Here is a 27,676-nt window from a genome sequence, read left to right on the forward strand (position 1 = left end):
TTCCTCTTCCAATCTCCTACCCTCAGTTTCCTCAAAGTCTTTCCCAGGCGTTTACTCACCCTATACAGATAATTCAATATTAGATAAAGACTGATGAGTCGCCTCATCTATTTATCACCCTATAATGTATTGAACACTTTAAAAAGATTGGATCTAACTCCTTGGAGTTCAATGTTTTCTCCCTTTTCTTACCTTCAGGGAAGGTTGTTTATGCAGAGACCACCACAGCACACACTACGTTAACAGGCTTACACTACTATCACCAGGACTGGTCCCATGCAGCAGCCTACGTCACAGTGCCACCCTTGCGGCTAGATACAAACACTTCCACCTACCTCATGAGTTTGCTTGCCAAGTAAGAAGCTTTGGATTACTTAAATCTAGATAATGCCTAAAGAATCAATTGCAACGTAATCTAAAAGGGATAGAAAAGGGCTGATCTGAAAGGGAAAGTCTGTGACCATTCATTCATTCATTTATGAATTTTTTAAACCATTCAACCCCACAACTCATGTGAAATCTGGGGTGAAATATCAGCCCAACAAACAGTACTTGGGACTTATCCTGTGTCTTCCTTTCTGTTTATCTTTCTCCTCAGTGACACTGTGAATGTTGTCGCCTCTGATCACCGGCCTTTCACCACTAAACAGAAAGCAATGGGGAAGGAAGACTTCACTAAGATCCCCCATGGGGTCAGTGGGGTACAGGACCGTATGGCTGTCATCTGGGAACGTGGAGTGGTAAGGAATAATATCAGAGGGAATCTGGGTGATAAGAAAGGAGGATGCCCATTCTGGTTTCCTAAATAGGAGCAGGGAAGTATACTAGAGAAATAAAGATTTGCTTTGTATCTGAAAGCAGAGTTTACTGATCTCAGAAGTAAGATTTCTGCAGGAGTAAATCATGGGTTTATCATTTTAGCTTTCTTTGTTACATAGTAGTCGAAGATACATTTGGGACACTTATTAGCATGGACAAAAAGGTGATAGTTTGCCTTCTTCCAGCATTTCTTCTTCCCAAGTAACATTTAAGGTATGGTTCCTATGATTCAGAAGATAATACATAGTCATCTAGAGTACAGGTAGTCCTCGACTTCGCACCACAATTGAGCCCAGAATTTATATTGCTAAATGGGAAATATGTTAAGTGAGTTTTGTCCATTTTACGACTTTTCTTGCCACATTTGTTAAATGAATCCCGGCAGTTGTTCAATTAGTAACACGGTTGTTAAGTGAATCTGGCTTCCCCATTGACTTTGCTTGTCAGAAGGCCGCAAAAGATGGTCACATGAGCCCGGGACACTGCAGCCGTTATAAATATGAACCAGTTGCCAAGCATCTGAATGTAATGGGGTCATGTGTGAAAAATGGTTGTAATCCACTTTTTTCAGTGCTGTTATAAGTTTGAACAATCACTAAACAAACAAAGTCGAGGACTATCTGTAGTAGCCATTGGGCACCTGGTCTCCATGAATTTCTTAGTTCTCTTTTTAAATTATCTGCAATTGCAGCCATCACTACATCTGATGACACTGAATACCATAGAACTATGTAAATAAATAAATATACAAATAAATACTTTTTTTTATTGGACCTGAATTTTCCTGCACTGTATCCGTATTGCTATCTACATTTTCCATGAAAACCCCAATATTATATATCTTTCAGTTTTCTTTTTTAGAGGAACTATTCCATTCATCATTTTCAGTGCTTGTTTCTGTACCAGTGCTCGGATGTCAAGTGACCAGAATGGGACATTCCTTCAAATGCAGCCCTACAAGGACATTATCATGCTTCAGTTTTATTTTCAGTATCTTTGCTAGAGATTTTAGCCTAGGAATTCACCTTATTTACAGCAGCTGTATACTGGGTTGGACTTTGCACTGTGTTATAGAACATGATTCCAAGAACTTTTTTGTGTATCTTTGCTAATTCAGATTTGTGGGGTTTTCTTTCAGTATGCAACCCCTTGCACTGACTTACATTGAACTGTACTGGCTATTTTAAAGCTCATTAAACCAATGTGAAGATATCCTTTTGAAGCTCTTTGTAATCTTTTTTTTTTAATTTTTCCATCCTGAATTACTTGTGATATCAACAAAATTGCCTTCTCTCTGCTCACTCTTAACTCCAAATAAATACTAAAACAGATTGCCAATGCTGAACTTTGCAGACGTTCGTTCATCTTATATATATCTTTCCATTTTAAAAATTATTTCTGTTTACAGTTTGTTAGCCAGATGAAAAGACCTGTGCTCTTATCTAACAGGTTAATTTGATTGGAGCCTTTGGTGAAAAACTTAAAAGGTTTTTTTTAAAGCTCCAACTATATAATATCTTATCAGTTTTCTCCTACCTATTTACTTACTGATATGCTGAAAGAAGTCTAGCAGAACAGTGTAATAAGAGTTAGCTTTTCAAAAGCTGTGCTGATTTTCTTCAGCAAGTCTTGTTCTTCTGGATCTCCGATACCTATCTGTTAATAATGTTTTTTATCAGGAAAAAAAATTTAAACTGATCTCTAGTTTAATCCATTTTTAACATTTGATCCATTTTTAACTTTGAGAGTACACTTGTCTTTTTTGTATTGAATTTCCCATTAGCCATTTTGCTGATACTGTGTTGAGGAAGCAGTTGCACTTTTTTGCAATTTCTGTGCTCTTCTTTCTATTCAAATACACAGTCTTCAGGTAACATGGTTTAGATTTGAATAGTGAAATTTCTATTTTCAGAGCCAGTGACAGCTGTGATATAGAGGTCACAACTAATTGGAAAAGCTCTGAGACACACTTGTGGCTTGCAAGCTTTTCAATGAGCAAGACAGCCCTCCCTTCAGCTCAGTAGCCATAGCCTTTTCGGTTATTATGTGGGAGAAGGCTGAATTGTGAAGTAGATGATTTATCCTGTTATGTAGTAAGAATCCATTATTTTGGTTTCACAGTCTTGTCATTGCTTGTCAATTCAAGTTCATCTTCAAAGGACCTTTCTGAATGACTTACTCCAAAGAGATGCAGTTACCCAAGGTGTTACAGAGAGAGCCATTTTGGTTGTGGCATTCTTATTGTGGAATGTCATCTCTAGAAAATATCTCTGAAGCTGAATTGTAGCCTTTGGAACATTATGTGAATATACTTTCCTAGAACTTCACATTTTCAAAAATCACAGCATATTTTGTGGTTCTATGATAATTTTTAAAATATATGACAGTTAACTTGCAATATACCTTCTTCCTTATAGAACTAGAAGTGAAAATGTTCTGGAGACCAAGAGTCCTAAAGTTTATTTCTTAGAAATCTAATAAATTATTTAATTTTTGCACATAGGTTCTCTAAGATTCTATATTGTTTTGGTAAGGATTTATTTCATTCTTTTGTGGAAATTCTCCAGATCTGAATTGTGTTGCTCAAATGACTCTCCCTTTCTTTCCATGCTTCCTGAAGTTGCCTCTTACTCTGTTCTCCCTCTCTGGAGTGTTTTTTCAGGGTCTTAGTTGCAGCTGCACACATAAATTTAATGTTCAGCCTCCATTTTTATCTTTGTAGTATGTTCCTCCCAATGGCTCTCAGTTGGCAAGCTCCTTTTGCTTCACTCTTAGAGCAGATAAGTTGCTTTGTAAACAGAATAGGCAATGGCTACATTCCTGTTCTCTAATTTAAGAAAAAAATACATTGTGTTGTGAATAGAAGTTACTCTAGGGGAATGAAGAATAATCAGGTGCTGTTATCTTGTGCTTAGGTTTCCCAAGGAAATTCTCTGTTTTCAAAAGAATCCTCTACAGGAATAATTACACTGCTTTCTTTTCTTTTTATTAGTTGAGAAGGCAGCCAATTACTATATGAAAAAGGTATCTTCTATGTATCTGGAAGTGCTTTCATACATTACTAAAAGTTGATAAAAATAATTTTAATTATTAAGCCTCATACATGGTAACACCTGTTAAAATGACAATGCTGTTTTAAGTGTTTATTAATTATTGGATTTTTTGCTACTGGATTTATTTGTTACTACTTTTCTTTATATTTTCATTCATGTATTCACTGATATTCTGACTTTTCTCTGACAGCTTAAGTGGCTTATATAAGTGGTTTTTCCAATTTTATTTCAATACAAACTTGAGAAGTAAGCTGGAAAAGTGACTGGTTCAAAAATTAGCAGGGTCCAAGTTATACACTGCAACCACTATAGTCTTTTTGTATTTTATTATTAAAGAAAAGAATTATTTTCTTTTATTGGCAATCGCCAAGACTTATTTTGTCTGATTCCAAATGCATTCAATAAATAATTGCTATTTTGCGTCTTACAGTATAGCGGAATCCTACCTAGTATTTCTATGCCATTCTTTTATAGCTTCCTGCTTTCTGTCACAAGCACAGTCTTTAAAGCCATTTGTCCCCAATGGGCCTAAGAACAGGTTGATATTTTCAAATCTGTCCTTTGGGCACAATCTTTGTGAAAAGGCAGTTCCCTGTAACTATTATTACTATTATTAAATTTATTTGCCATCCATCTCACAGTCTGAGGCAACTGAACGGCTTCTGTAGCCCTATACTTGCACCTTTACATATCCTTTTATCATCCAGATTAAAAGCTGGGCCTTAGTAAAGGGAAAGAGAAGAAAAGAACACAGCATTTGAGGAAAAACTAAACTGCAAATGAACAGTTGAGCAAGAAGCAAAGGTTCATATAAGAGAGTAAGCAGGAAATAGCAAACATTTCTTGTTCCTATATGGGGATGACTTGTGAAGAGATATTTTGTGCCTGCAACCCAATTCCTACCCCCTTCCCCGAGAGTGTAGTCCCTTTACCCAGACCAAATTATTTAACACCACCACTGTATAACTCTAAAACTCATCCTGAGCAGGAACTGAATCTTTTGACTCTGCTCCTTTGCAGGTAGGGGGCAAGATGGATGAGAACCGCTTTGTGGCAATCACCAGCTCTAATGCTGCCAAGATCTACAACCTGTATCCTCGCAAGGGCCGCATCATACCTGGAGCCGATGCAGACGTAGTTGTGTGGGACCCTGAGGCCACCAAGTAAGCATTGGGGAAGATGGGATTGGGAGGAGAGGAATAGCCATAGTCCTAACAAATGTGCAAATTTCAGATGCAGAACATCCCAACATTAGTCATTAGAGAAGCCACTAGGTTCTTTTCTGATGCTCAGGCTTACACACAAAAGTCATTTTCAGGGAGGATTGGCAGCAATAGGAAGACTCAGGAACTCTCTTGCCAATGGATAGCACCAGCAGGTTTAGGGCTGCTGGATCTGATCTTCAAGAATCTGGATGAGTGTCAGATGGGAATAAAGAGAGGTTTGGTGGTTATTTGCTGTTATCTAGAGGTCCCTCTAATTCAGTGTTTCTCAATGTTGACTGTTTTCAGATGTGTGGAAGATGGCTAGGGAATTCAGTTGTCTGCCATACTTACCCTGCTTCTTCCCATCTCACCAGCCCTATCCACTGTGCAGGATAAAATGTTTAGACTGCTGTATGAGGAGATGTTGCCTTGGAGCAGGCCACAGTCAGGTCTCATTTTTTTAAACACTGAAGATCGAGGTGAGGCCCTTTGTGCCAGGGACCCCAAAGTCACTGCAATTCCTGGCTTAACTATTTATACCACTGGAAATGACCAAGGGGATGAATGATAGGTAGTTGGGAACCTGTGCTACTCCTTCTAACTGCCATGTAAGCTGTTGGAAGAGAAGACATTAACTGCAGTATCGAAATATTGATTGAATGATCAATGTCCATAATTTCATTAAGCAATGTATATCCTATTTTCATTCAGGAATTCAATGTGGCATATGTAATGCCCCATCCCCCGATTTCCCCCCACAACAACAGTCTTGTGAGATAGGTTTAAGTGAAAAAAAGTGAGTTCTAAAGTCACCCAATGAGTTTCTGTGACTGAGAATGGACTAAAACCTGGATCTAACCAGTGCCAATCCACCCCTTTAATCAGCACAGGATCTTGGTACCATATGCTAGATAATAAAACCATATAGCCACAGAAAATATTGCTACCTGATCCTCTCAAAGGTAGAGCCTGTGGGCAGAAAATTTGCTCCCAAGGCAACCTTATGGCTTAGCATTATAATATCATGAATATTTGAATTAGTGTTTCTATGAATAATGCAAAAAACAATCATATGTCAATCTAATTACTAGACAAAAGAGGACTCACTAATCAATAGGATGGGACTATGTACTATGTGGCATAAATTTAAAATTATTTTACTGAAAACATTTGTATAGCATGTCTTATTCTAAAAAAATCCCTAAGTACTTTAATCTATTCAAAGTTTCCAGGACCTAGCTGCAGATGGAATGGAATTTTAATCCATATTCCAGTAACAATCAAAATAAAACCAGAAGCCTGTGGTTCTTCCACGTGAATTAGTCCAGTGTCAAGAATGATGTTTCAATAGGTTAGACCAGACTGCTTATTTGCAAAAAGCAGAAAACTGTCAGGCTGGATTAATGATAATGCTAGATTATGAAGCCATTCAATGAAGTTCCTTCTTTGAGGTACTCAATTTGACAGAGTTGCTGACTATTTTTTTTCAGGAAGATACTGCATTTATTTGTTTGTTTGTTTATCTACCTACCTACCTACCTACCTACCTTTCTCTTCTTAAATTAAGATGTATACAATGGCTTTCATGAGAATTACATGTAACACCAATAAATATTATTAAAGAAAGATAGTAAAAACCAAATAAGCCAAATAAGAATAAATAATAGACTTATTACTTATTTACTTAGACTTGTCCTCTTATATCTGATGGAGTTTTATTCCAAATTTGCAGCAGTCAGTATAATCTAAACCAGAGGTCCCCACCCTGGTCACTTTACGACTTGTGGATTTCAATTCCCAGAATTCCTCAGCCAGCATGGCTGGCTGAGGAATTCTACAAGTTGAAGTCCACAAGCCGTAAAATGACCAAGATTGAAGACCCCTGATGTAAACGTAAAGTCTGTGAATAAAAAAAGAAATATTCAGTCCAATCATACACGAAGTACAACTCTATAAAGAAAATACAGTTAATTAAAGCAAAATAATAATATCTAGATACTGTTATATAAAAATCATAATAAGAATATCCTGATCCAATGTCTTTTAAGTCATGTTAAAAAGCTAACTAAGCCAACTAAGCTTTCAGCTGAACTGATTAAACATGTTGTATAGGCATAGCCACTTCCTGATTTATAAGTTCTCAGGACAGATGTTGTTAAAGTTTGACCCCTTGAAAATCCCCAGATGTTTATGTCAATAGAAAGGAAGAACTGACTTGGTTCCCTGAACTTTCTGAAATCAGCAAGCTTACATTAAGACATTAAGAATCTTCTCAGATGTTCCTCCTGATATTGAAGATGATGGGAGCAGTGTTACATCTTTTAACAACTCAGATTATGAGAATTTTGGAAAATTAGAAAGGAAAAAGAAGTTTCCAGAAAATTACTGGGATAAGTAATTTGCCCTTTATTTGAATTTCCTTCGCCTCATTTTGACTTTGTACACTGATTTATACTTGTTAAGCATTGGAGTGGTTCTACCCTCATGCTTTGAAATCAAGTAAAGCTGATGGACAATGATCCCATTCCTTTAAGTTAGGAGATCCTAGAAATGGAAACAACTAGATGCTGTCAGTGCTAAGATAGTATAGCCAGTTCCCTGCAGATCTCAGTGCTCTTTGCTCTTTCCTAGGACCATCTCAGCCAGTACCCAGGTCCAGGGTGGTGATGTGAACCTGTATGAGAACATGCGCTGCCACGGGGTACCACTAGTTACTATAAGCCACGGGCGTGTTGTCTATGAGAATGGAGTCTTTATGTGTGCTGAAGGCACCGGGAAGTTCTGCCCTCTCCGCTCCTTTCCAGACTCTGTGTACAAGAAACTGGTGCAGCGAGAAAAGGTACCAAAAGGGACAAGCAAAAAGGCAGGCAGGAGACATGTGACTAAGTGGGGTTGGGAGGGATTTCCCTGCACTGCTTATCTCTTTTCCATAAGTTCACATTGTCTGGTAGCAAATCAGTCCTCAGCATGACAAAAGAGCTACAATATGAAAGGTTGGTGCAGAAGAGTGCCCAGTGAATAAAAATATCATTGCGAAAATGATCTGAGCACAGTAATCCCCTTAGCATAGTGAATGGTTGCAACAATGCCTTGCTGTTTAGAAAATGAGGTAAGAGTTGCCAAACAAGGCCATGTATGTGCGGTAAAGGCATAGCGATGGAGCAATATAACTGCTAATAAAAATGCATTTTTGTTATACTAAAAGGATCAGTGGCCAAAGACCAATGTAAAAACATATATGGCCAACATCCAGTTTCCCACAGCAGCCAACTAGATAACTTCAAGACAGCCACAATAGGACATGACTGCAGTTACATTTACCGGATCATGTTCCCTAACAAATGTTGCATGTTACCCCTAACGCTGGCAATAATCCATAACACATAAAATGATTAGGAATTGTTGGTGGCTAAATCACCTGTGAATTACTCGACAGAACCCAAAGTACTTCCTGCTGCTAAGGAAAGTAGAAATGGTTTGGGGGAAGTGGAGATGGTTGAGCAGAACAAGTTCTCCACAATGAGGGGGGTTCTGCTTAGAGAAATACTACGGATATTGGTTTCTGGAGCATAATTGTTTTCAGGAAAATACTGGTGGAAGCAACCATTTGGAGCGACAGGTTTGTGTGCATCACATTGAAGTTTCTGATTTTCTGAACAACTGCAGAAAGTGATCTCAAGGGATTTTAAAAAGCAAAGTTACAGACTTCTTCCTATAAAAAGAAAATTGGCCATGCCCAGACTTCACATATTTACTGAGACTTGACAGAAATAGAGGGAAAAAGAAAAGAGAAGTTCACTAGGTACTTGCTAAGCAGAAGGAAGATTCCAGAGGAGGAAGAGATTACACTGGGAGGAATGATTTACATCTTCAGATCAGAAGGTAGATGGGCATGATTGGTGTGGTGCAGTATCAGTATTTATTCAAGTAAGATGCAAGCTTCGAAGCAAGATTAGATTTTTTGAAACCTCTCTGATTGTCCAGGTGAGAAGGGAAAGTTCAGTGCCTTGTGGTTCTACTCCTTCAGACACATAGCTAAAAGCCACTGCCTTTCCAGCATTCGGGCACTCTGAAATGCAATGAAGAGATCCAAAGGATAAGGCTGTGCAACCCAGAACAAACTTAGTATGATCACAGGGCGGGAGAACAGAGGAAACTCTCAGCCTTCTTCTACCTGGTCACCCCTTTTTCTTTTTCCATCACATAAAATTAGCTTTAATTTTATAAGGAAAAAATCAAGTGTTGCATATGGGAAGGAAGAATACAGGGAGAAAGAGAAATACAGATATGGAAACAGAGAGTGGATCAGCTAGGGGACAGTTTCAAAGTGAGGAGGGATATATTGGGAATAAGAGATTCATGTATATTTTGGAGAATAATTATTGTAAATTGATTGTTATCACCAGAGGGATGGGCTTTAATTAATTCTGTAGTCTGTAAGCTGCCTGAAGTCATTGTGAATTGGGCAGTCATATAAATTTTCTTCATAAATAAAAATAAAATAAAACCCAGGTAAAAGTGAGTGAATCTTAGAGAAAAAATATCTTCAGAGGAAGCTAGCATAGATCCTGCCATCATGGTAGTGCTTGTTATTACGGCAACCCAGCAAAATTTCCTCTCCAAGTGAAACCCATCCCAAAACTATCAGGCATGTGCAAGATCCAGATGACTAAATCAGATTCTGGCCAGAGGCAGCTGGCTTCTCCTCATCCAGCCAAAGAGGGCCTGCCTGGGCCATTTGTTCACACTTGTCTTAACCCCATCATCCACTCCAAAGGATTAATCTGGATTTCTCACACTAGGCGTCTAACTCCTTAAGGCCTGCCTCTCCAAAGATTATGAGTTTCCACAGATAGTATTTTGGGGAGGGCCAAAGCTGACTTTTATTTTGTGTATTTTTTTTTAATTAGAGTTTAAAGCTTAAAGGCGTGGACCGCACCCCATATCTGGGGGACGTAGCCATGGTTGTGCACGCTGGGAAAAAAGAGACGGGGACACCACTTGCAGACACCCCCACTCGGCCGGTCACAAGACATGGGGGCATGAGGGACCTCCACGAGTCCGGCTTCAGCCTTTCCGGTAAGGAGGGGGCTGGAGCAAGTCTTTTATGGGGTAGACAGCAAAATGGCAGACCATGCCCACCCTTCATGCTCCTTTGCCAGCATTACTCTCTTCCTCCTCTATATCTTTGCCTCATGTATTCTTTGCTTCCTCCTTGCTCCCCATCCAGGGATACTTTCCAAGTCCTTCCTTAGAAGAATTGCCTGATTTTATACAGCCTACCTATGGGACCAGACTTCTGTGTTAGGACTGGGTTCTGGTCCTGAGCATCCCCCACCCCCCATCCTTCCATGCCTTTGCTTCTAAACAGTTAATTCCCATTCTGATTTACTTTGATTCTTACACTGCCTGTTCCTAGTCCTGTCTTGGCTTTTTTAGAGAATGTGTGATGTTTTTCATGGGGGGGGGGGAAGAACTTCTATATTGGCTAAAGGAGATAAGAAGGAAGATTGGAAGAGCAGGCAGAAGTTGATACTGTATGTGTCAAAGAGGAAAGTAAAATTATTTGACTACAACTATCTGGAATAAGATTGAATCAAGAGCTTGAGAAAGAATAGCCTATTGGAGTATTTTGACTGCATTAAAGTAGCAAGTTGGTTTTGTATGTTTCTTTGCATAAAGCATTTCTTAGTAACCTTCCAAGGCCAGAGTCTTTCCAAAATAACTTGCAATATAAAAACAGAGGCTATGTTCATACAATCCACTAGCAGCAGCTAAAATGGGATTGAAGAGTTTGTGATTCCACAAGTCAACAAATCCAACTACTTTCTTAACAGGTTGTGTGAATCAGCTGTAAATGTATTTTGTTTCAATGTAGCACTTCTACGAAGATATCAATTTTGCTAATTTAGGATTGATATATTATGTGAACCCAGCCAAAAATTTCAGCAAAACATATACCAATACTATAGTATAAGGAGTCATGGTGGCACAGGGGTTAGAATGCAGTATTGCAGACTAACTCTGCCTACTGCCAGGAGTTTGATCCTGAACAGTTCAAGGTTGACTCAGCTTTCCATTCTTCCAAGGTCAGTAAAATGAGGACCCAGATTATTGCAGGCAATATGCTGACATTTGTAAACTGCTCAGAGAGTGCTATAAAGCACTATGGAGCGCTATATACGTCTAAGTGCTACTGGCCGTAGCTCTATAAATGATGGTTGTTCGAGAACCAACTTCAGCTCTCCCCTTCTGGTATGCACAAAACAACCAAAGCAGAACTGACATTTCTGTTGGATCATCTGCACATACCAGCTTCAGAGGAAAAACATAGCTGAAGGGAAATCAGCACAATCACCAACTGTGGACACTGAAGGGCAGAATAGCATCAGCTTTAGGAAAAGCTCTTTCTTTCAATCCTCCTTGGAAGCCAGATGGTTTAGTCTGGCAAGTCTGGATTTATAATCTGTAATGGAAAGCAAAGATGTAGTTTGCGATCTTCCCAAACATTAAGGCTGCTGTCTTATTTTAGCTCTGAAAGCAGATACTAATTACACAAATGGAAGAAACTGCTTTTGTATCACCTCAATTGAAGCTCAGCTCTTTGCTGATTTCATGGACACATCTATGTACTTTCTTTGCTAACAGTGTAAATGATGTTACTTTTTTCCAAGATGTTTTCAATTTTTGAAAACTTTGGGATTTTTGATGGAGTCCTATCCAGCTCCAATAGATCTGACCTTGTTTGATTTTTTTCATAACAATCAACATTGTTTAGGTGTTGCTGTCTCACTTCTTGTTATATTCCAACAAAAATCTCTCTAAAGCTGTTATTTTTGTTACATAAAATTAAATTGAAATGGAAATTGCTTCCAAGATGTAGTCCCTAAGTAGGCCAGAAAAGAGAAACAAGTTTGTCTTTCTCCATCACCTAGACTATGGCCACTGTTCAGGCTTCCTTCTGGTTCTTTATGCAAAATAAAATGTTCAGATTAATTATTTGCAATATGTCTCTTATGGTGCCTATTACATTTCAGCACATATCTTGTCTTCTAGATTATACATTTATTTATTTGTCAAATTTATATGGCTGTCCATCTCACATAAAATGACTCTGGGTGGTGTGCAGTAAAACCAACAATCAAAAACGTTCTGCAAACCAGCTAAAACAATTATGAACAATTAAAGCAATCAAAACAATAAACATAATAAAACAAGACCACAGGCAGAAAAATGTAAACAATAAAATGTAGACAACATGCAGGATCACTATATTAGTAGTCCCCAGGCTTGCTAGAAAAAAAACATTTTGAAGGCTTTCTGGGAGGCCAGAAGGGTTGGGCTGATCTAACCTCAGGAGAGATGGTGTTCCAGAAGGCAGGTTCTACCACAGAAAAGGCTCTAGGACCCATCTGATGGAGTTCTTCCGCAGATGGGGCCCAGGCGGGCGCTCCTGCTGTATCTGATGGGATGATGGATGGGATGGGCAGGTGCAGCAGGAGGGAGCAGGCGGCTGACCTTGCAGTTTAAAGGTCCTTGTCCCCTTCCTCAGACCCAACAGATTTTTATTCCCAGAATGTGCCCCAGACATCTCCATCAGATTTGCACCAAGACTGGTATCTAACAGGGAACGAATCTGAGCCATTTTGTCTGATAGAAGCTCTGAAAATTCCTTCACCCAACCTTGCAGATTAATTTCTGGGTTCTCCTTTTCCAGAAGGGTTCAAGTCACTCAAAACAAAGCTTCTAGATCAGGGGTCCCCAACCCCCAGGCCATGGCCCACTGCTGGAGCTGTTTGGAACTGGGCCACAGAAATGGCACGCAAGCATGCACATGGGCATCCCCACTTGCATGAGCAGCAACCAAGCACATGCACACGGGCTCCATTTGCTCTCCCCTCCACCCTGGCTGGGCCACAAAGCCAGAAAGGTTGCAGAACTCTGCTCTAGATAGCAATCAGCAAACACAATAAGGGCTGGAAAATATTGCTATTTCACTGCCCCTACCACTTTAATAGAGGCTTTTATCCCTGTTTGATTGAATTAATCCTTCAATGCCCTGCAGTGGTTCTTTGTGTCTTTTCCCATTTCATTTCCCTCAGGTCCCTCATAAACCGCAGAGAGCAACGGGATCCATGGGAAGGAGAGGTCACATGGGTACAATCCAATCCAGGCCAAAATGGCTTTCACATTCCAAGCAGCACTTAAGGTCTCAGTTGGATAATGAAGCAAACTGTTAGGACAATCCCTAGCTCGCTCTGGAACCTTTCTGGGTCTATCAGTCATTAAGGAGGAACTGTTCTAATGGCTCCTTTCCACAGCAGGGGGGCAGTGTCAGAAAAACCTCATGGTTACCAGGGCAAGATCTGACCATGACAAGAGAATCACAGAGAGCTCCTCCAATTCCAGATCACTTCATATATATTACTTATAATAGCCTTTTTATGAAACTGAGAGTGGGTGGGAAATCTATGGGTTCCACTCTACAAAGTTGGGTGCTGGAAATTCCACAATGAAGAATTATGGACTTTCACAAAACTTTATTAATGATAAAATTAAGGAACTCTTTGAAATCTCTCTTCATGAATCATGCTCTGTAAAGCTAATCTGAATCTATCCTTTCATTCACACATGTCCTATTTTGCTTTCTACTGAAGATGGCTTCAAATAAATTATTTTATAAAAATTAAATTATAAATGCAGGTGATTTTTCTCCTGGTCCTTGTAATGACCCTGTAGGGACAGGATAGTTGGTATGTGATTTCGCCTTAGCCAATTTGCTTTTGACTCTGCATCTTCTCTGTCTCCTTTTTTTTTTTTGCTACAGGTTCTCAAATCGATGACCATGTTCCAAAGCGAGCTTCGGCCCGGATTCTCGCTCCCCCCGGAGGCAGGTCTAGTGGCATTTGGTAGCTACCCTCCAGACTTGTCCCCCAACTAAGGACACCATCTCCACCCCCACTTGCCTGGCTGCCACCAACACCCTGCGAGCTCAAGGCAGCCACACCTTTTTCACCGGAGCCACTGACACGGGCAAGCACTCTGCTGCCTGCACCCAATGCCGTGCCCTGCGGAGCCAACTGCTCCCCTCTGTGGGAATGAGACGACAGGGCCCTATCCCTCTCCTCACCCCACAGCTGTACTAAGTGCCAGGTGATGCACTGAGGGAAGACCTGCCTTTGTTCCTAAAGAAGGTGGGAGCTCCCTCAAGTACTGTGGGGGAAGAGGGGGCGGCCCTGGGGAGGGGACAGGGCCAAGAGGGTCTGTCTGTGCCAGTTCCTTTCTGTTTTGCACGTTGGGTTTTTGGATAAGTGACATTTTGACTTGTTTGTGCATCACGTGGAAAAAAATACTGAAATAAAGGTGCTTTGTGTACTAGCAGTAGGATAGAAGGGGGAGATGTGGGCCAGGCTAGGGTGGGGCTCAGCTGGGTTGGAGGACAGAGGTCCCCATTCAGGCATTGTATTTACTGTGCAAGGGAAGAGGATCAGCCAAGAATTATCCAAGGGTAGACAAACCTCCTTTATGTCTGTTGTCTCATAGGACAATGTTGCTAATAATTGTGAGCTTCTGCCCCTTATTATCCATATTCTCAACTGAAAGCTCTTGAGAGGACTGTATAGAAGATGACCAAGCTCAAATGGTATCTCTTTTTTCTGTACCTCCCCCCCCCCCAAGTAAAAATGAGTGTTTGGCACACTCTGTTATAGGAGAAAGAGCTGTCTTCCTGGCTCCTGTAAGAGAATATAGTCTATGGTTATAGTGGGAGGAGGATGGTAGCTCTTGCTCTTCCCATTGACTTGTATCAGACAGCAACTGTCTTCATGGCTCATTCTTTGTAGCTTTTTTTCTTTTAAAGTACTGGAATATCTTGAAGCTTTTCTATTTCCAATTTCTTAAACGTCTCTGTCCAAGAAGAGGCTTGTTCTGTCCAACTGTATCAGCCTCTTGACCATAATCCTAGCCCCTACTGCCTGGGGATAGGGTGAAAGAGCAGCAGAACCTAGTTGTCCTGTCCTTTTAGTACCTCTTCTCCTCATCTTGCAAAAGAGGAGCTAACAGAGCAGAAGTTGATTCCCATCAGTACTGACAACAGAAAGGGATTGGTGTGGGTTGGCTGAACCAGCTTCTCCATCTACTCATACCAGCCACCTTCTTTACTCTGAACTTGGGGATAAAGGATTCCTTTAATACTCAGTGAGACAGAGTATTTTCTCCTCTCCATGCTGAGGGATGGAGGGTTTTCCTATATGAGCTATTCACTGGCCTTTCAAGCCATAGGATATCTTGAGCGAAGCATGTGTGCTCTGAAACCTTCCTCCAATCCTCTCCCAACCTGATGGTGCTAACCTGCCCACCTGGCTGACTGTTGAGGCTCATGAAGCCTCCGTTTCCCCACCCTCGGCCCATTAATGCCTCCCTCTGAAATAGCGTGAAATGTGAACTGTTCCTTGTGCACTTTTCCCTCAATAGTTGGTACCCATAGGTATATGAAGCTGGGTGGCCAAGCGTGACGGAGTCCTCAGCTCCCAGGACCGCAATGGAGGACTCGGCTTGTGAAGGCAGCCAGCCCTGCCCTGTTACATGTTGGAATAGTCTTGTAATGACTGTTTTAGCACCTGCAGTGCATATGTTTCCTCATTAAAGATTGTTCTCATGATACAAAGTTTTTGGGTCTGTACTTCAGAACCAGTCTTTTGGCATTGCAGGGAAGGAGAAGATGAACCTCAACGTGGAAACCATGCACCTGACTTTTAGTACTCGTAGTTGAAAAGAGCCTCAAAAAAGAAAAATATGTTTAATGATTACATAAATGGTTCACCATTGTCTTCTACCAGAATGTTCTTCCCAATGTAGCCTATAGTCCCTGGATTTCCATCTTGTGGTCTCCCATCCAAATAATCAAGTCTGAACTTCCTTAGCTCTTGGGGATGAATTGGTAAGTACTGCAGGCTCTGGTGCTTTAATAGTGATGTAGCTTAAACATTATATAATTACCAAAGCATCAGCTATAGCAACCTGCTAAATCTTGAAGTTGTTTAAAACTGTCTTCATTTCATGCCAAAACAATCAAAACAGGTGCTTTTTCTAAGAATGACAGATCACCACTAACACAGTACCACAATCTAGACCCCTTTCTGTAGACTTGTGCGTTTCAAGCAATAGTGAATCAAGAGGAAAACCTATTAATAATAATTTAAAATTGGGTGGACACATATGGTAAATGGTAATATTTCAAATAATATGTCATGCCATTTAGAATTTTCTAAATATATTTGCATTTTACTTTCTGTTACTCTCTCATACCTCTATAGAGGCAGATCTTTTTGCCAGCCTGAAAGCTCTCTGTCAGTCTATGATGGTCAATTTCTCAGCTTCTCCAATTAAATCCTGAATATCTTATCTCTACTAGATCTGGGAAATGATTCTTAAACCAGATTCTCTACACATCCATACTCTAACACTGATTTACAATCTCATGTAGATATTTGCTCCAGCCCACTACCCAAGCCATATCTTCATGTGGAAAATTCCTTAGGATGTGAAGACTTTGACCGCTTGATTCATAATTGTCAATTCCCAGGCTGGACAATGTATTCCTTGACTGCTTGTTATTTTTCAAGGGTTCCCCTCTCAGAAAATAATTAAGTTCCCAGCTGGGGTTGCCACGTAGTGATGGTCTTGGAAGGGGACTAGACCCCCCCCCCAGGTAAATAATAAGTTGAAAATTCATGGTGGGTTTGCAAGTAATCCTCAGTCCTCTCAAAGAGAAGAGACGAGGAAAGTCTGTAGCAAGGCACATTTTACACGTTTCTGTCTCAATGCGGCCTCAGGAAAAAGTCTCTATATCTTACAACAGTGCTTTTCATAGTATCATGGAGCCCCGGACACTTGGGGACAAAGAATTGCATTCTACACATTGAACCAAACTGTGCAGGTGTCTTTGAAATGGAGTGATTTGAAGCAGAGAGCAGAAGCTGACCATCTTTTTATTCAGAAATACATTTCACACACACACCCCCACAAGCATATGTAGCTTATACTGTAGAAAGATTACTGCTCTTTTCACTGGCTTTGCTTTGGTCTGATGAATTTTCTATGGTTCATTTTCTAGAGAGAAAATACAGAATTTATAGCTCTGTTCATCCTTCTATCTTTCCTCCCCTTAGAAGACCGTGCATAAACAGTCTCCTTCGATGATATGAACTCTTTGAAGGAATGGGAGACCTCTGGAAAAATGAGGCAGCAGCTGTATGCTTTCTCAAGACATACTCTTAAAATATGATTGGAATAGCATAATTAAGAGGGAGTGTGGCTTGTTCTGAAACACAACTACAAAAGAAAACATGTATGCACGAAACATTAAAAAGCACATCCAAAAAAGTATAGCTAAACCATTCATTAAAGTTGGAAGTTGGAGTCTGTTTCCGTGACGAGAATACCTTTGAGTTCATCAGGGGATAACAGTGTCAGTCCTATGAGTACTGCCTCTTTGGGATTGAAAGGCGTGAAATTTCATTCACTTTCTTTTCCTTTTCCTTAGGTTTAAGTTTCACTGGTTCTGCTATTATGATGAACTACTGTATTCTGGAATCCCAAGGACAGACCAAGGCAGTAAAACTCTCTGAACTATGTTCTGCTATACTAAGCATCTCTATACAACCCCTCCAATTTTAAACGTCCTTTTTTCCCCACCATAAAATGACAATATAGCTGTAGTTCACACACAATATTTAATCTAGATTACTGAAATAATCCATTTGCTGAGAGCGTGCAATACAATAAACCATAATCTAATCAAATAATAGATTTACACACTAAGACACAGATACAAATGCCAAAGTTAATACTAACCAAATTTTGCATATTTTTATTAAATTTATGCCCTGCCTATCTCACTATCAACATACAGTGTGAATGTGGCGACCGTTTTATATGTTGAGACTTTATACTATGCAAAGATGGAAAATTCAAAGAAACATAAATAGGACTCTTTCTGCCCTTTCTTTCTATGTAGTCTGCTAAGCAACTGGGTAAATGCTCAACACAAGTGTTTTCAGTTTCCCATAAGGCTCCTGATTTACCATTATTCCAGCTCATTCTATGAATTCAGCCACTGTAGAGAATAGAGGAATAGCCTTGAGGGACAGGAGGAAGATTTACCCCCATCTTATCAAGTACTTAGGAAGCAGGGGCTTGGCAGCACAAGGAAACAACAACCAACTACTTAATGGCCAGCCATCAACTCCCCAATCTACATCTAAAAAGCTACACACAACAGGCACCATATAAATTCCACACCCACAACAGCTCAACGCACACAGAGAAATTCCCTGAGGATGGGCTCCAGCATCTTTGGCCCCAGTGACCAACCCAGGCTGAATCCTGCAACATTATCCTGAGACATATATATTTGCCTTACATAAACAACTCAGACAAGCCCTTCCTTAGTTCACACAAAGGTAAAGGGTGGGACTGCAAGGTTCTGTTAGTATAACTTTACAATAAAAGTAACATTGGTTCACATGATTTTGGTTTCCTAGTTTACCTTTAAAGGCTGATAGCCATCAAGAAAAATGTTGCTGCCGGCTGTTGCCAGATAAGTTTACCAATACTGAACACTTGAGTGTCTCAAACCTGGTTCTATACCAAGTTTGACCTTTCCCTTTCCCTCCAACTTGAGTTCAGAGAAGGGAAAGTCTAGCAGCTTAGTTGTATATGCTTGTTGTGTTGTAACTGGAAACATTTGTGTTAGCCTATCATTCAGGAAATATTTTAAACTCACCCTTCACAATCTTCATGAGAAGTCACTAGATAACAGCACTTTACTTCTGTCCGCTGTTTCTCTTTCAATAAAGTGGGTGAGCATACCTCTCACAAATCTGATTGCTTCGGGGACTTCTCCCTAAGAATGAAAAGAAGTAGATGTATTCAGCATGTGGACAAAGGTAATCCTACTCCATTATCAGCCCTGGCGTTTCTTTAAAGTTCTAAGTAAAATGTGCAATATTGTAAGGATTTGTTATCAGGATTAGCCTTTCTGGGCTGCAAATATCCAATGACCACCAATGATAGCAAACACGTGCATAAAACTTTGGATGTTTTGGTCCCATCTGGTGATCATCTAGATATTTGCAATGGGGGATGACAGTCCTAATAAAATGTCACAGTGATTCCATGCAAACTTTGAAAGTCCATCAGCTTTCGATGTAGCTGAAATATTTGCCTCCAAACTCAAATAGTCAGGTTAACTTTATCTCCATGAAGCAAGCATATTTCTCAGCATTCTGTCTCACTGATCCATCAAACTACATTAACGTAGTTTTGCCAGCTTATTTATGAACATCAAGCAACCTCCTTCATTGTTGTTGATACTGTAACTTTTTCTCTAATAATGGAGTTCACCTCTGTTTTGAATGCTATGGCTATGATATGCACTCTCTGTAATCTATAGGCTTTGGGCTGCAAACCTGTTTCCTATCTGCAACACCTTAAAGTAGCTTCATGCTTTCCCAGGATCCTGCAGTAGCTATAGAGGGAAGCTGCTTGAGCTCAGGACCAGATGTATCTGCACATATGTTTTAGAGTAGACGTATAGTGTTTATATTCCTTCATACTCTGAAGCATCATTTGGAGACTGAATCCAAACAATTCCAGACTGGTAGTAAGTTATACTCAGATCTGTTGTTCAAGAAAGAAAGAAACAGGCTGATATACACCACTACTGAGTATTCTTTCAGATGCAGATGTTTAAAGTTAAATGTTTTCCTAGTATCTCAAAATATTGAAGGGAAACCATGCCCAAGGACATGCAAGATTGTAGAGAAAACACACAAATGTTCTTCCTTTTTTATTTGGTGTAGATAGGCAAAAGAGGATTGCAGTTGCTTTCCAGGTCTTAATGAAGAGAATGCTTTAAACTTCTACTAAAGGTATTTAATGATGCACTACCTAGGGTAGATAAGAACCAGGCCTTGATTTTTGTCCTTCTGTTGGATTTTGTTTTGCCATGCTTATTGGGACTTAAAGGGACAGGAAGAGGTGGCATAAGGGATGAATATTCTTCTGCTTTTCCTATGAATTTTCTTAGACTTCTATAGAAATATAGAATGCATATATTTAAAATGTTTGTAATTTCTCTTAAATTATGTAGGGGTCTGTGGGTATGTCCACCCAATATTTTTATTCTGCTTGTTTCCCCTTTTTGCTGCCTTTTCTTTAACTTTCATTATCTTTCTAGTTATTTCTTATTGTGTTTTATCTCAATGTGTTCCTTTAAAAAAGCTAAACATAAAAGATGCACATTGGATTTTAGAAAGTAGAAATAAATGTAGGCACTCAACTAATGGAGGGATCCTAGTATGCATCTGAATGAAGACCATGGACTTCATTTCCTACACAAAGGACTCTTGGCAAGAGATGGGCTGTACCTCACGAAAATAGGCAAAAATGTACTTGGAAAAAGACTGGTCCAACTCATCAGAAGAGCTTTAAACTAAAATTGAGGGGGAAGGGTGACCAATCTTTAGAATTTCTAGAACACAAAACCAATCATAAATCCCAAGAAAACAAACAATGAAGTAGGGAGTGATGAGAAAAAAGAAAAACTCCAACAACAATCAGGAGATGCAGGAAACATACCCACGGACAGGCATAAAAGTCTTAAATGCTTATATACAAATGCTCAAAGCTTGGAGAACAAACAGGGTGAACTAGGAGCAATAGCACATGAGGGTGGGCATGACATAGTGGCATTACAGAAACCTGGTGGGACGAAACCCATAACTAGAATGTACTGATGGATGGATATAAATTGTTCAAAAGAAATACATCTACAAAAAGAGGAGGGGGAGTTGCACTATATCTAAGAGAACACTACATATCTACAGAAATGCACATGATCAAAGATAAAATCCCTCCAGAATGTATATGGGTCACTATAAAAGAAAAAAAGTGACATTGCCATAGGGATATATTACAGGCCACCCAACCAATCAGAAGAAATAGGTGAACTCTTTGCCATCAGTTAATAAATATATGTAGGAAGCATATCACAGTAGTAATAGGAGACTTCAACTATCCTAATATCAGCTGAGAGACAAACTCTGCAGCAAGTGGGAGATCAAACAGATTCCTAACCAACCTAGCCGACAAATTTATCATTCAAAAGGTGGAAGAGGGAACTAGAAGTAAAGCTATACTGGACCTAATTCTTAGTAATAGAGAAGAAGTGATAGAGGGAGTTGAAGTTCAGAACCTTGGGTGAAAGTGACCACGTCATACTGGAATTCAATATAATGCAAACATAAGCAACAGAAAATAATCCAACCAGTGTCTTAAATTTCAAAAGAGCTGATTTTAATAAACTCAGAAAGAACCTAGGAAAGATTCCATGGATGAAAATCCTAAAGGGGTAAACAACTCAAGAAGTGTGGGAAACTCTGAAAAATGCGATCATAAAAGCCCAGTCCAGCACAATACCACTGAAAAAGAAAAAGTCAAAAAGAAATCAGCATGGCTGCACAAAGATCTCTCTTACAAACTGAAAGACAAAAAGGACAAGTACAAAAAATGGAAAGAGGGACACATAACTAAGGCTGATTATCAGCAGACGGCCAGAACATGCAAAGACGAAGTCAGGAAAGCAAAGGCTCAGAACGAACAAAGACTTGCAACAGTCTTTCAACATATTAATAACAAGAAAAAAGTCAAGGAAACTGTAGGTCCACTAAAGAGAGATGGCAAAGAAATAACAGACAGTAAGGAGAAAGCAGAGCTGCTTAACTCATTCTTTGCATCAGTCTTCACACAAAAAGAAATTATAGCACAACATACCAAAAAAAAAAAACCTGCAAAAGACAAACTAGAAACAAAAATTAAAATAAACAAGAAAATGGCAAGAGAACACCTATCCAACCTTGACAAATATAAATCACCGGGACCTGACAGATTACATCCCAGAGTTCTGAAGAAGCTGGCAGGTGTTACCTCAGAACTATTGCACCATATCTTTCAAAAATCATGGAGCAATGAGGAAGTACCTGAGGACTGAAAAAGGGCTGATGTTCCCATCTTCAAGAAAGGACAAAAACAGACCCAGGAAACTCCAGACCCATCAGTCTAACATCAATACCTGGGAAGATCCTGGAAAAGATAATAAAAAAACAGATCTGTGAACAACTAGAAGCAAACAAAGTTATAACTAGTAGCCAGCACAGATTTGTTAGAAACAGATCATGCCAAACTAATCTTATTTCATTCTTTGATAAAGTGATTAAATTAGTAGACCAGCGAAATGTTGTGAACATAGTATACTTAGATTTCAGTAAGGCATTTGACAAAGTAGATCACAACTTACTTCTTGGTAAGCTAGAAAAAGATGGAATGGACAACATCACCACCAGATGGATTTGTAGCTGGCTGACAAACTGTACTCAACAAGCAGTCCTCAATGGTACTACATCCACATAGAGAGAAATAAGCAGTGGGGTACCACAAGGCTCTTCAATACTTCATAAATGACTTAGATGAGTGAGTAGATGACACTAAACTGACAGGAATAGCCAACACCCTTGAAGACAAGCTCAGGATCCAAAAAGATCTTGACAAACTTGAAAAATGATCCCTATCCAACAAAATGAATTTTAATGTGGAAAAAAGCAAAGTTTTACATTTAGGCAGGAAAAATCAAGGTACAAGTACAGATTGGGTGAAACCTGGCTCAAAAACAGTAACCGTGAGAGGGACCTTGGACTCCTAGTGGACGATCACTTAACTATGAGCCAGCAGTGTGCAGCAGCAACCAAAAAAGCTAATACAATCCTGGGTTGTATAAACAGAGGCATAGAATCAAGATCACGCAAAGTATTATTACCGCTTTATAAAAACCCTAGTAAGATCACACCTGGAATACTGCAGCCAATTTTGGTCACCATATCACAAAAAAGATGTTGAGAGTTGGAAAAAATTTAGAGAAGAGCAACTAAGATGATCAAAGGCCTGGAGACTAAAACATATGAAGAACGGCTGTAGGACTTGGGCTTGGCTAGCTAGTCTAAAGAAAAGAAGAAATAGGGTGACATGATAGCAGTATTCCAGTACCTGAGGAGCTGCCACAAAGAGGAGAGGGTCAAATAATTCTTCAAATTACCAGAGGGCAGGACAAGAAACAATGGTTGGAAACTGACCAAAGAGAGAAGCAACCTGGAATTAAAGAGAAACTTCTTAACAGTGAGAACAATTAACCAGTGGAACAGTTTGCTTTCAGAAATTGTGGGCTTCCATCACTGGAGGTTTTTAAGAAGAGGCTAGACAGTCACTTGTCTGAAATGGTATAGGTTCTCCTGCTTGAGCAGGGGGCTACACTAGAAGACCTCCAAGGTCCCTTTCTCTTCTCTTCTCTTCTCTTCTCTTCTCTTCTCTTCTCTTCTCTTCTCTTCTCTTCTCTTCTCGTCTCGTCTCGTCTCTTCCCTTCCCTTCCCTTCCCTTTCCTTCCCTTCCCTTCCCTTCCCTTCCCTTCTCTTCTCTTCCCTTCCCTTTCCTTCCATTTGGATGGGTATGGTTTGTTAACCCAATTTTGTCAGCTAGCTTTTTGCCTTTGCCTGAGTTTTGGATTCATTTGTGGAATTAGGAGATAAAAGGTAGGGAGACCCTAAGTAAATCCACAGCCTCCAACTTTTTCTCCTCTTAGCACCACTGGAAACAACAAATTCACAGCTCCTTTCTAAAAAAGAACTGAGTCTGGTCATTTCTGTTCTCTTGTAATTTGAGCTTTGAGATATAGATGGAGCTGGACAAGCAGGGTGGGTATACACAACTGTTTAGAACTAAAGACCTAGTTGCTCTGCTCACTTGAAACACAGCCACCAACACTCCTGATGCAGAGACAGAGACAGTAAAGCCATGGGATCCCTGAATACGTGTGGAGGAGACAATCATACTCTCTATACTTTTGGAAACAGAAATTAAGAGTATTATGTAACATAAGGTAAGGGAACCAGACTTTCCTGTAATCTTGCAATGTTCAATGATCACTTAGTAACAGTTTTGAAGAAAAGAAAGCTTAAGGTGGATTTCGTCCCTTATTTAGTTGCAGTGTGAATTTTTATTTTTATATAACTTATTATATTATTGCCAATTTTTGTTTGTGTGTGTGTGTCTCTGTGTGTGAGAGAAAGAGGGAGGGAGGGAGGGAGGGAGAATCCATGCAGTTTCCTTGGTAAGATTTCAGAAGTGGTTTGCATTGCCTTCTTTCTAGAGTTCAGAGAGAGTGATTGGCCCAGGGTCACCCAACTGACCTTGTGTCTAAAATGGGTCTTGAACTCACAGTGTCCCAATTTCTAGTTTGGTGCCTTAACAACTATATCAAACTGGCTCTCTCTCATTGCCTTCAATCCAAAGGTTCTTGCAATTCCTTCCAATATGTCTCATCCGCTAACATCGCAAGCATTTTTCCTCAGCTGACATAATTCTAAAAAAGCTGCACTGCACTGAACTCCAGATTGTCCTTCCTCATGCTCTGCTGGCTTTATTACCTTTGTTTATAGCTTTCTAATCACTATGATCTCATCTATGCATAACTTAATTAGAAAAGGTTCAAACTATGAACTTTGTTCCAGATTTCAGACTTGGCACTGTGGCTTATAATGGCAAATAATGTCAACCAGAAAACATGCCTCAGTGCAATGTCAAAGCTTTATGCCTTCCCCACACAAATAGCCACAATCCATCTTTGATCTGGAAATAGTTTATAGATGGTCCTCAACTTACAACCATATATATCATGACATGACCAAGTTATGATGGCAGTGAAAAAAAGCGACTTATGACTAGTTCTCACACAACCATTGTAATGTCCCTGTGATCATATGATCAAAATTCAAGCACCATTTGCAACCTTCCCAGCTGGCTCCAACTAGCAAAGTCAGTGGGGAAAGTCAGATTAATTTAATGATCGTGTGATTCACTTAACAACCAAGGTGATTTATTTAACAACCATGGCAAAAAGATTGTAAAATTGGGTGTGACTCACTTAATAACTACCTCAATAAGCAATGGAATTCTATCCCAATTGTGGTGGTCAGTCGAGAACTACTTGTACCAGTCTTGATCATTTTCTTTTATATTTCTGAATAGGAAATTGGTGGTCCTCCCAACATTGGCTTCCAATGAAGCGGTTGATGTAAAATCCTTTGGTGTCTTTCTCAACCAAGATAGCTGTCCTGTCAAAAAAGGGTAATAAGATTAGATTAGCAGGACTTGACAAATGTCTGAATAATTTATAAGAACTTTTCTTATTTTATCATGGTTTATGATGTAATACATCAGCCTTCTTCAACAAGATACATTCCAGATATTTTGGGACCATCAGGACAAGATTCAGCAGTCATCTGCATTTAAAAGACAAAGGCCACTCCTTTGAAGACAGCAAAGTCCACATTTTGGATAGAGAGGACTGCTGGTTTAAAAAAGAGGTCAAAGAGGCCATCTATGTCAAAATTGAACAGCCCTCCCTCAATAGGGGGAGGGGGAAATATGGCATCATCTATCTCCTTTCAGCAGTCCTTTCAGCAGTTCCAAGAAGGCTCCACACCCATTTGCACTACTCAGGTGACCTTGAGGACACAGATAAACCTCCAAGTGGCCTCAATGACTCTCTAAAAGAATGCAAATGACCATCTGTCTGCAAGGAATATAAATCCTTCCATTCCCCACCATCCAGTCAGAACTGAAAAAGCTGCTTGGATGAGAAGCAAAATGTCTTCAAAGAAAAACAGGAAAGTTCAGTTGCCTCTTGAAAAATCACCTTCGGGACAACCATGACCTGGATGACTGAGAATCTCCACAGCATTTTGGGACTACAATTCCCAGAATTCTTAAGGCAATCAGATGGGAGTTATTCTATCCTGACATAGAGATGCAGCATAGGTTTCTACAACTGTTCTTTTAAAAGGCAGAAAATGTGAGCTATCTTGTCAAGAACCTTTTAAGAGAGAGGAATGTCATGAAACATTATCATCACAATCATCCCATGGCTTTTATGAAGATCCCATCTTTTTGACACAATAAGGTGATTGAGAATCAGCTTTTTTCCTCTTGTTTCTAACTTCAGCCATGTATAGGTCTTGTTTTGCTCTTACCAAGTTTGAAATGACATATCCTAATTTCACTTTTTCCATTTTTAGGGAGAGAACATTAACTGACACTCCTCTAGGCTACTGGTAATTTTTCTTTCATTTTTGTAGGTCAGTGGCTGGTGCTTCCAAAAGAGGTCCCTTTGGGCAGGCAAGAAAGATACTGCAGAAATCAGAACATACTGAGTCTAAAACAAGACATGTCACTGTTTGGACAGCATTTCATAACTTACAGGATGAACTGAACATGATTTCACTAGAATTTACATATATACAGAAGCATACAGTATACAGAAGTATTTTGTCCATTGCATTACGATGGCCATTGCAATGCAATGAACTAAAATCTCTTAATTTTTCAGGGTTACACAGTCTGGAAGTATTTTTTAAATAAACGGTAATCAGGAGTATGAGACTCCAAGTATTCTATTTTTTTTTTTTTTTAAATCGGTGGAAAAGCTGCTAAAATGCAAGAGAAGAGGAGCAGTGGATCACGGTAAAGCGGTTTACTGAAAAGAGGGAGATACAAAGACGAGTCGCTTTGGTGCCTTAGCCAGAACAGGATCACTTGATAGAACTTGCCACTTCTGGGATGGCGATCTCCCTTCTATGTCAGGGACACTGCGCGAAGTGATTGGCACTGTGAGGCAGCGTGTAGGTGGGACTTCTCATGCCTCGGTTGTCATGGGAGCAGTAGCAAATCACTCGCTTCCCCCCCCTTGTGGTTGCTATGACAGTGGGAAGGGCGGGGTTGAAGATGAGGCCTAGCCATCCTGAGCTTGTTTAGGGGGCGGCGCATGCGTGGGAACCTCCTCCCCCCCTCCCCGCAAAGCCGGCCCGGTCGGTGCGGACTCGGAGGAGGAGCCGCCGCCGCCGCCGCCTCTGCTACCGTAAGAAGTCAAGCCGGTCGGCGGGAGGGCAAAGACGGAGCCAGCCAGCCGCCGTTGCCGCGCCGGCACCGCCGTGAGTGAAGGGAAGCGGTTGGGGAGGGCCGAACAACAGAGGGAGGCGGGCATCGGGGAGGCGGAAAGTGCCCTGTCATGGCCCCTCCTCGCTTGTTCGGGTGATCCTTTCCCGAAGGGCCGCCACTGCGGGGTATTCCCTAGAGCGGAGGCAGGTCGGGGGAAGGGGTGCTATTCGCGGCTGCAGTTGCCGCCGCAGCTTGCCTTTCTAAAGGGGCGGCGGGCTGTGGCTTTTCCTTAGTGAGGGGCAGCGCTGCCGCTCGCCCTCATCCCGCTTGTGCTCCTCGGCGGCGGCGGCGAGAGCGCGCTGTCTGCTGGAGCAAACGTCCCGGCCGCGTCCTGGTCCTGGCTCGCCAGGTGGGACCTGCCAGCGCGCTACAGGCCGCCGTGACTCGGCAGAGCGTCCTCGGGGATGGTGGTGCTGATAGCTGAGAGAGAAGGCGGCAATGCACGATCTTCCCCGGGCAGCAATGGCAGGCTCTGCCAGCCACAAAATAGCTTTC

At 40.5% G+C, this 27,676-nt stretch overlaps 2 protein-coding genes and 1 long non-coding RNA gene across 7 annotated transcripts in view; 2 read left to right on the forward strand and 1 right to left on the reverse strand.

Annotated features, from left to right (window-relative positions):
• Nucleotides 1-15,743, forward strand: part of DPYSL5 (dihydropyrimidinase like 5) — a 62,130-nt gene extending 46,387 nt beyond the window's left edge. For 2 of the 3 annotated variants that reach the window (XM_039346072.1, XM_039346074.1), the window contains exons 8-13: nt 199-355; nt 599-740; nt 4,893-5,035; nt 7,709-7,916; nt 9,988-10,156; nt 13,905-15,743. In XM_039346072.1, the coding sequence (XP_039202006.1) occupies nt 199-355; nt 599-740; nt 4,893-5,035; nt 7,709-7,916; nt 9,988-10,156; nt 13,905-13,990 (905 nt within the window). In that variant the 3' untranslated portion in view covers nt 13,991-15,743. The remainder of the gene's footprint in view (nt 1-198; nt 356-598; nt 741-4,892; nt 5,036-7,708; nt 7,917-9,987; nt 10,157-13,904) is intronic. The other variant, XM_039346075.1, reaches the window with a different exon arrangement.
• Nucleotides 15,744-16,792: 1,049 nt separating this feature from the next.
• LOC120309153 lies at nt 16,793-25,293 on the reverse strand. Of its 3 annotated transcripts, none has more exons than XR_005557019.1 (3): nt 25,121-25,293; nt 18,864-18,983; nt 16,793-17,188 (listed from the first exon to the last, which is right to left on the reverse strand). It is a non-coding gene; the product is annotated as an uncharacterized LOC120309153 (long non-coding RNA). The 3 variants fall into 3 exon arrangements; XR_005557020.1 differs by having other exon boundaries at nt 25,110-25,293; XR_005557021.1 differs by lacking the exon at nt 25,121-25,293 and adding an exon at nt 22,120-22,231.
• A 1,690-nt stretch (nt 25,294-26,983) lies between these two features.
• The window catches only part of MAPRE3 (microtubule associated protein RP/EB family member 3), a 45,018-nt gene continuing 44,325 nt past the window's right edge, over nt 26,984-27,676 (forward strand). The window contains exon 1 of the mRNA XM_039346077.1: nt 26,984-27,174. The gene's annotated coding sequence lies outside the window, so the exon portion shown is untranslated. The remainder of the gene's footprint in view (nt 27,175-27,676) is intronic.

The sequence above is a fragment of the Crotalus tigris genome, unplaced genomic scaffold, assembly GCF_016545835.1.
Source record: "Crotalus tigris isolate CLP2741 ecotype Arizona unplaced genomic scaffold, ASM1654583v1 scf7180000017987.690289119674:8195010, whole genome shotgun sequence".
Taxonomy (NCBI): domain Eukaryota; kingdom Metazoa; phylum Chordata; class Lepidosauria; order Squamata; family Viperidae; genus Crotalus; species Crotalus tigris.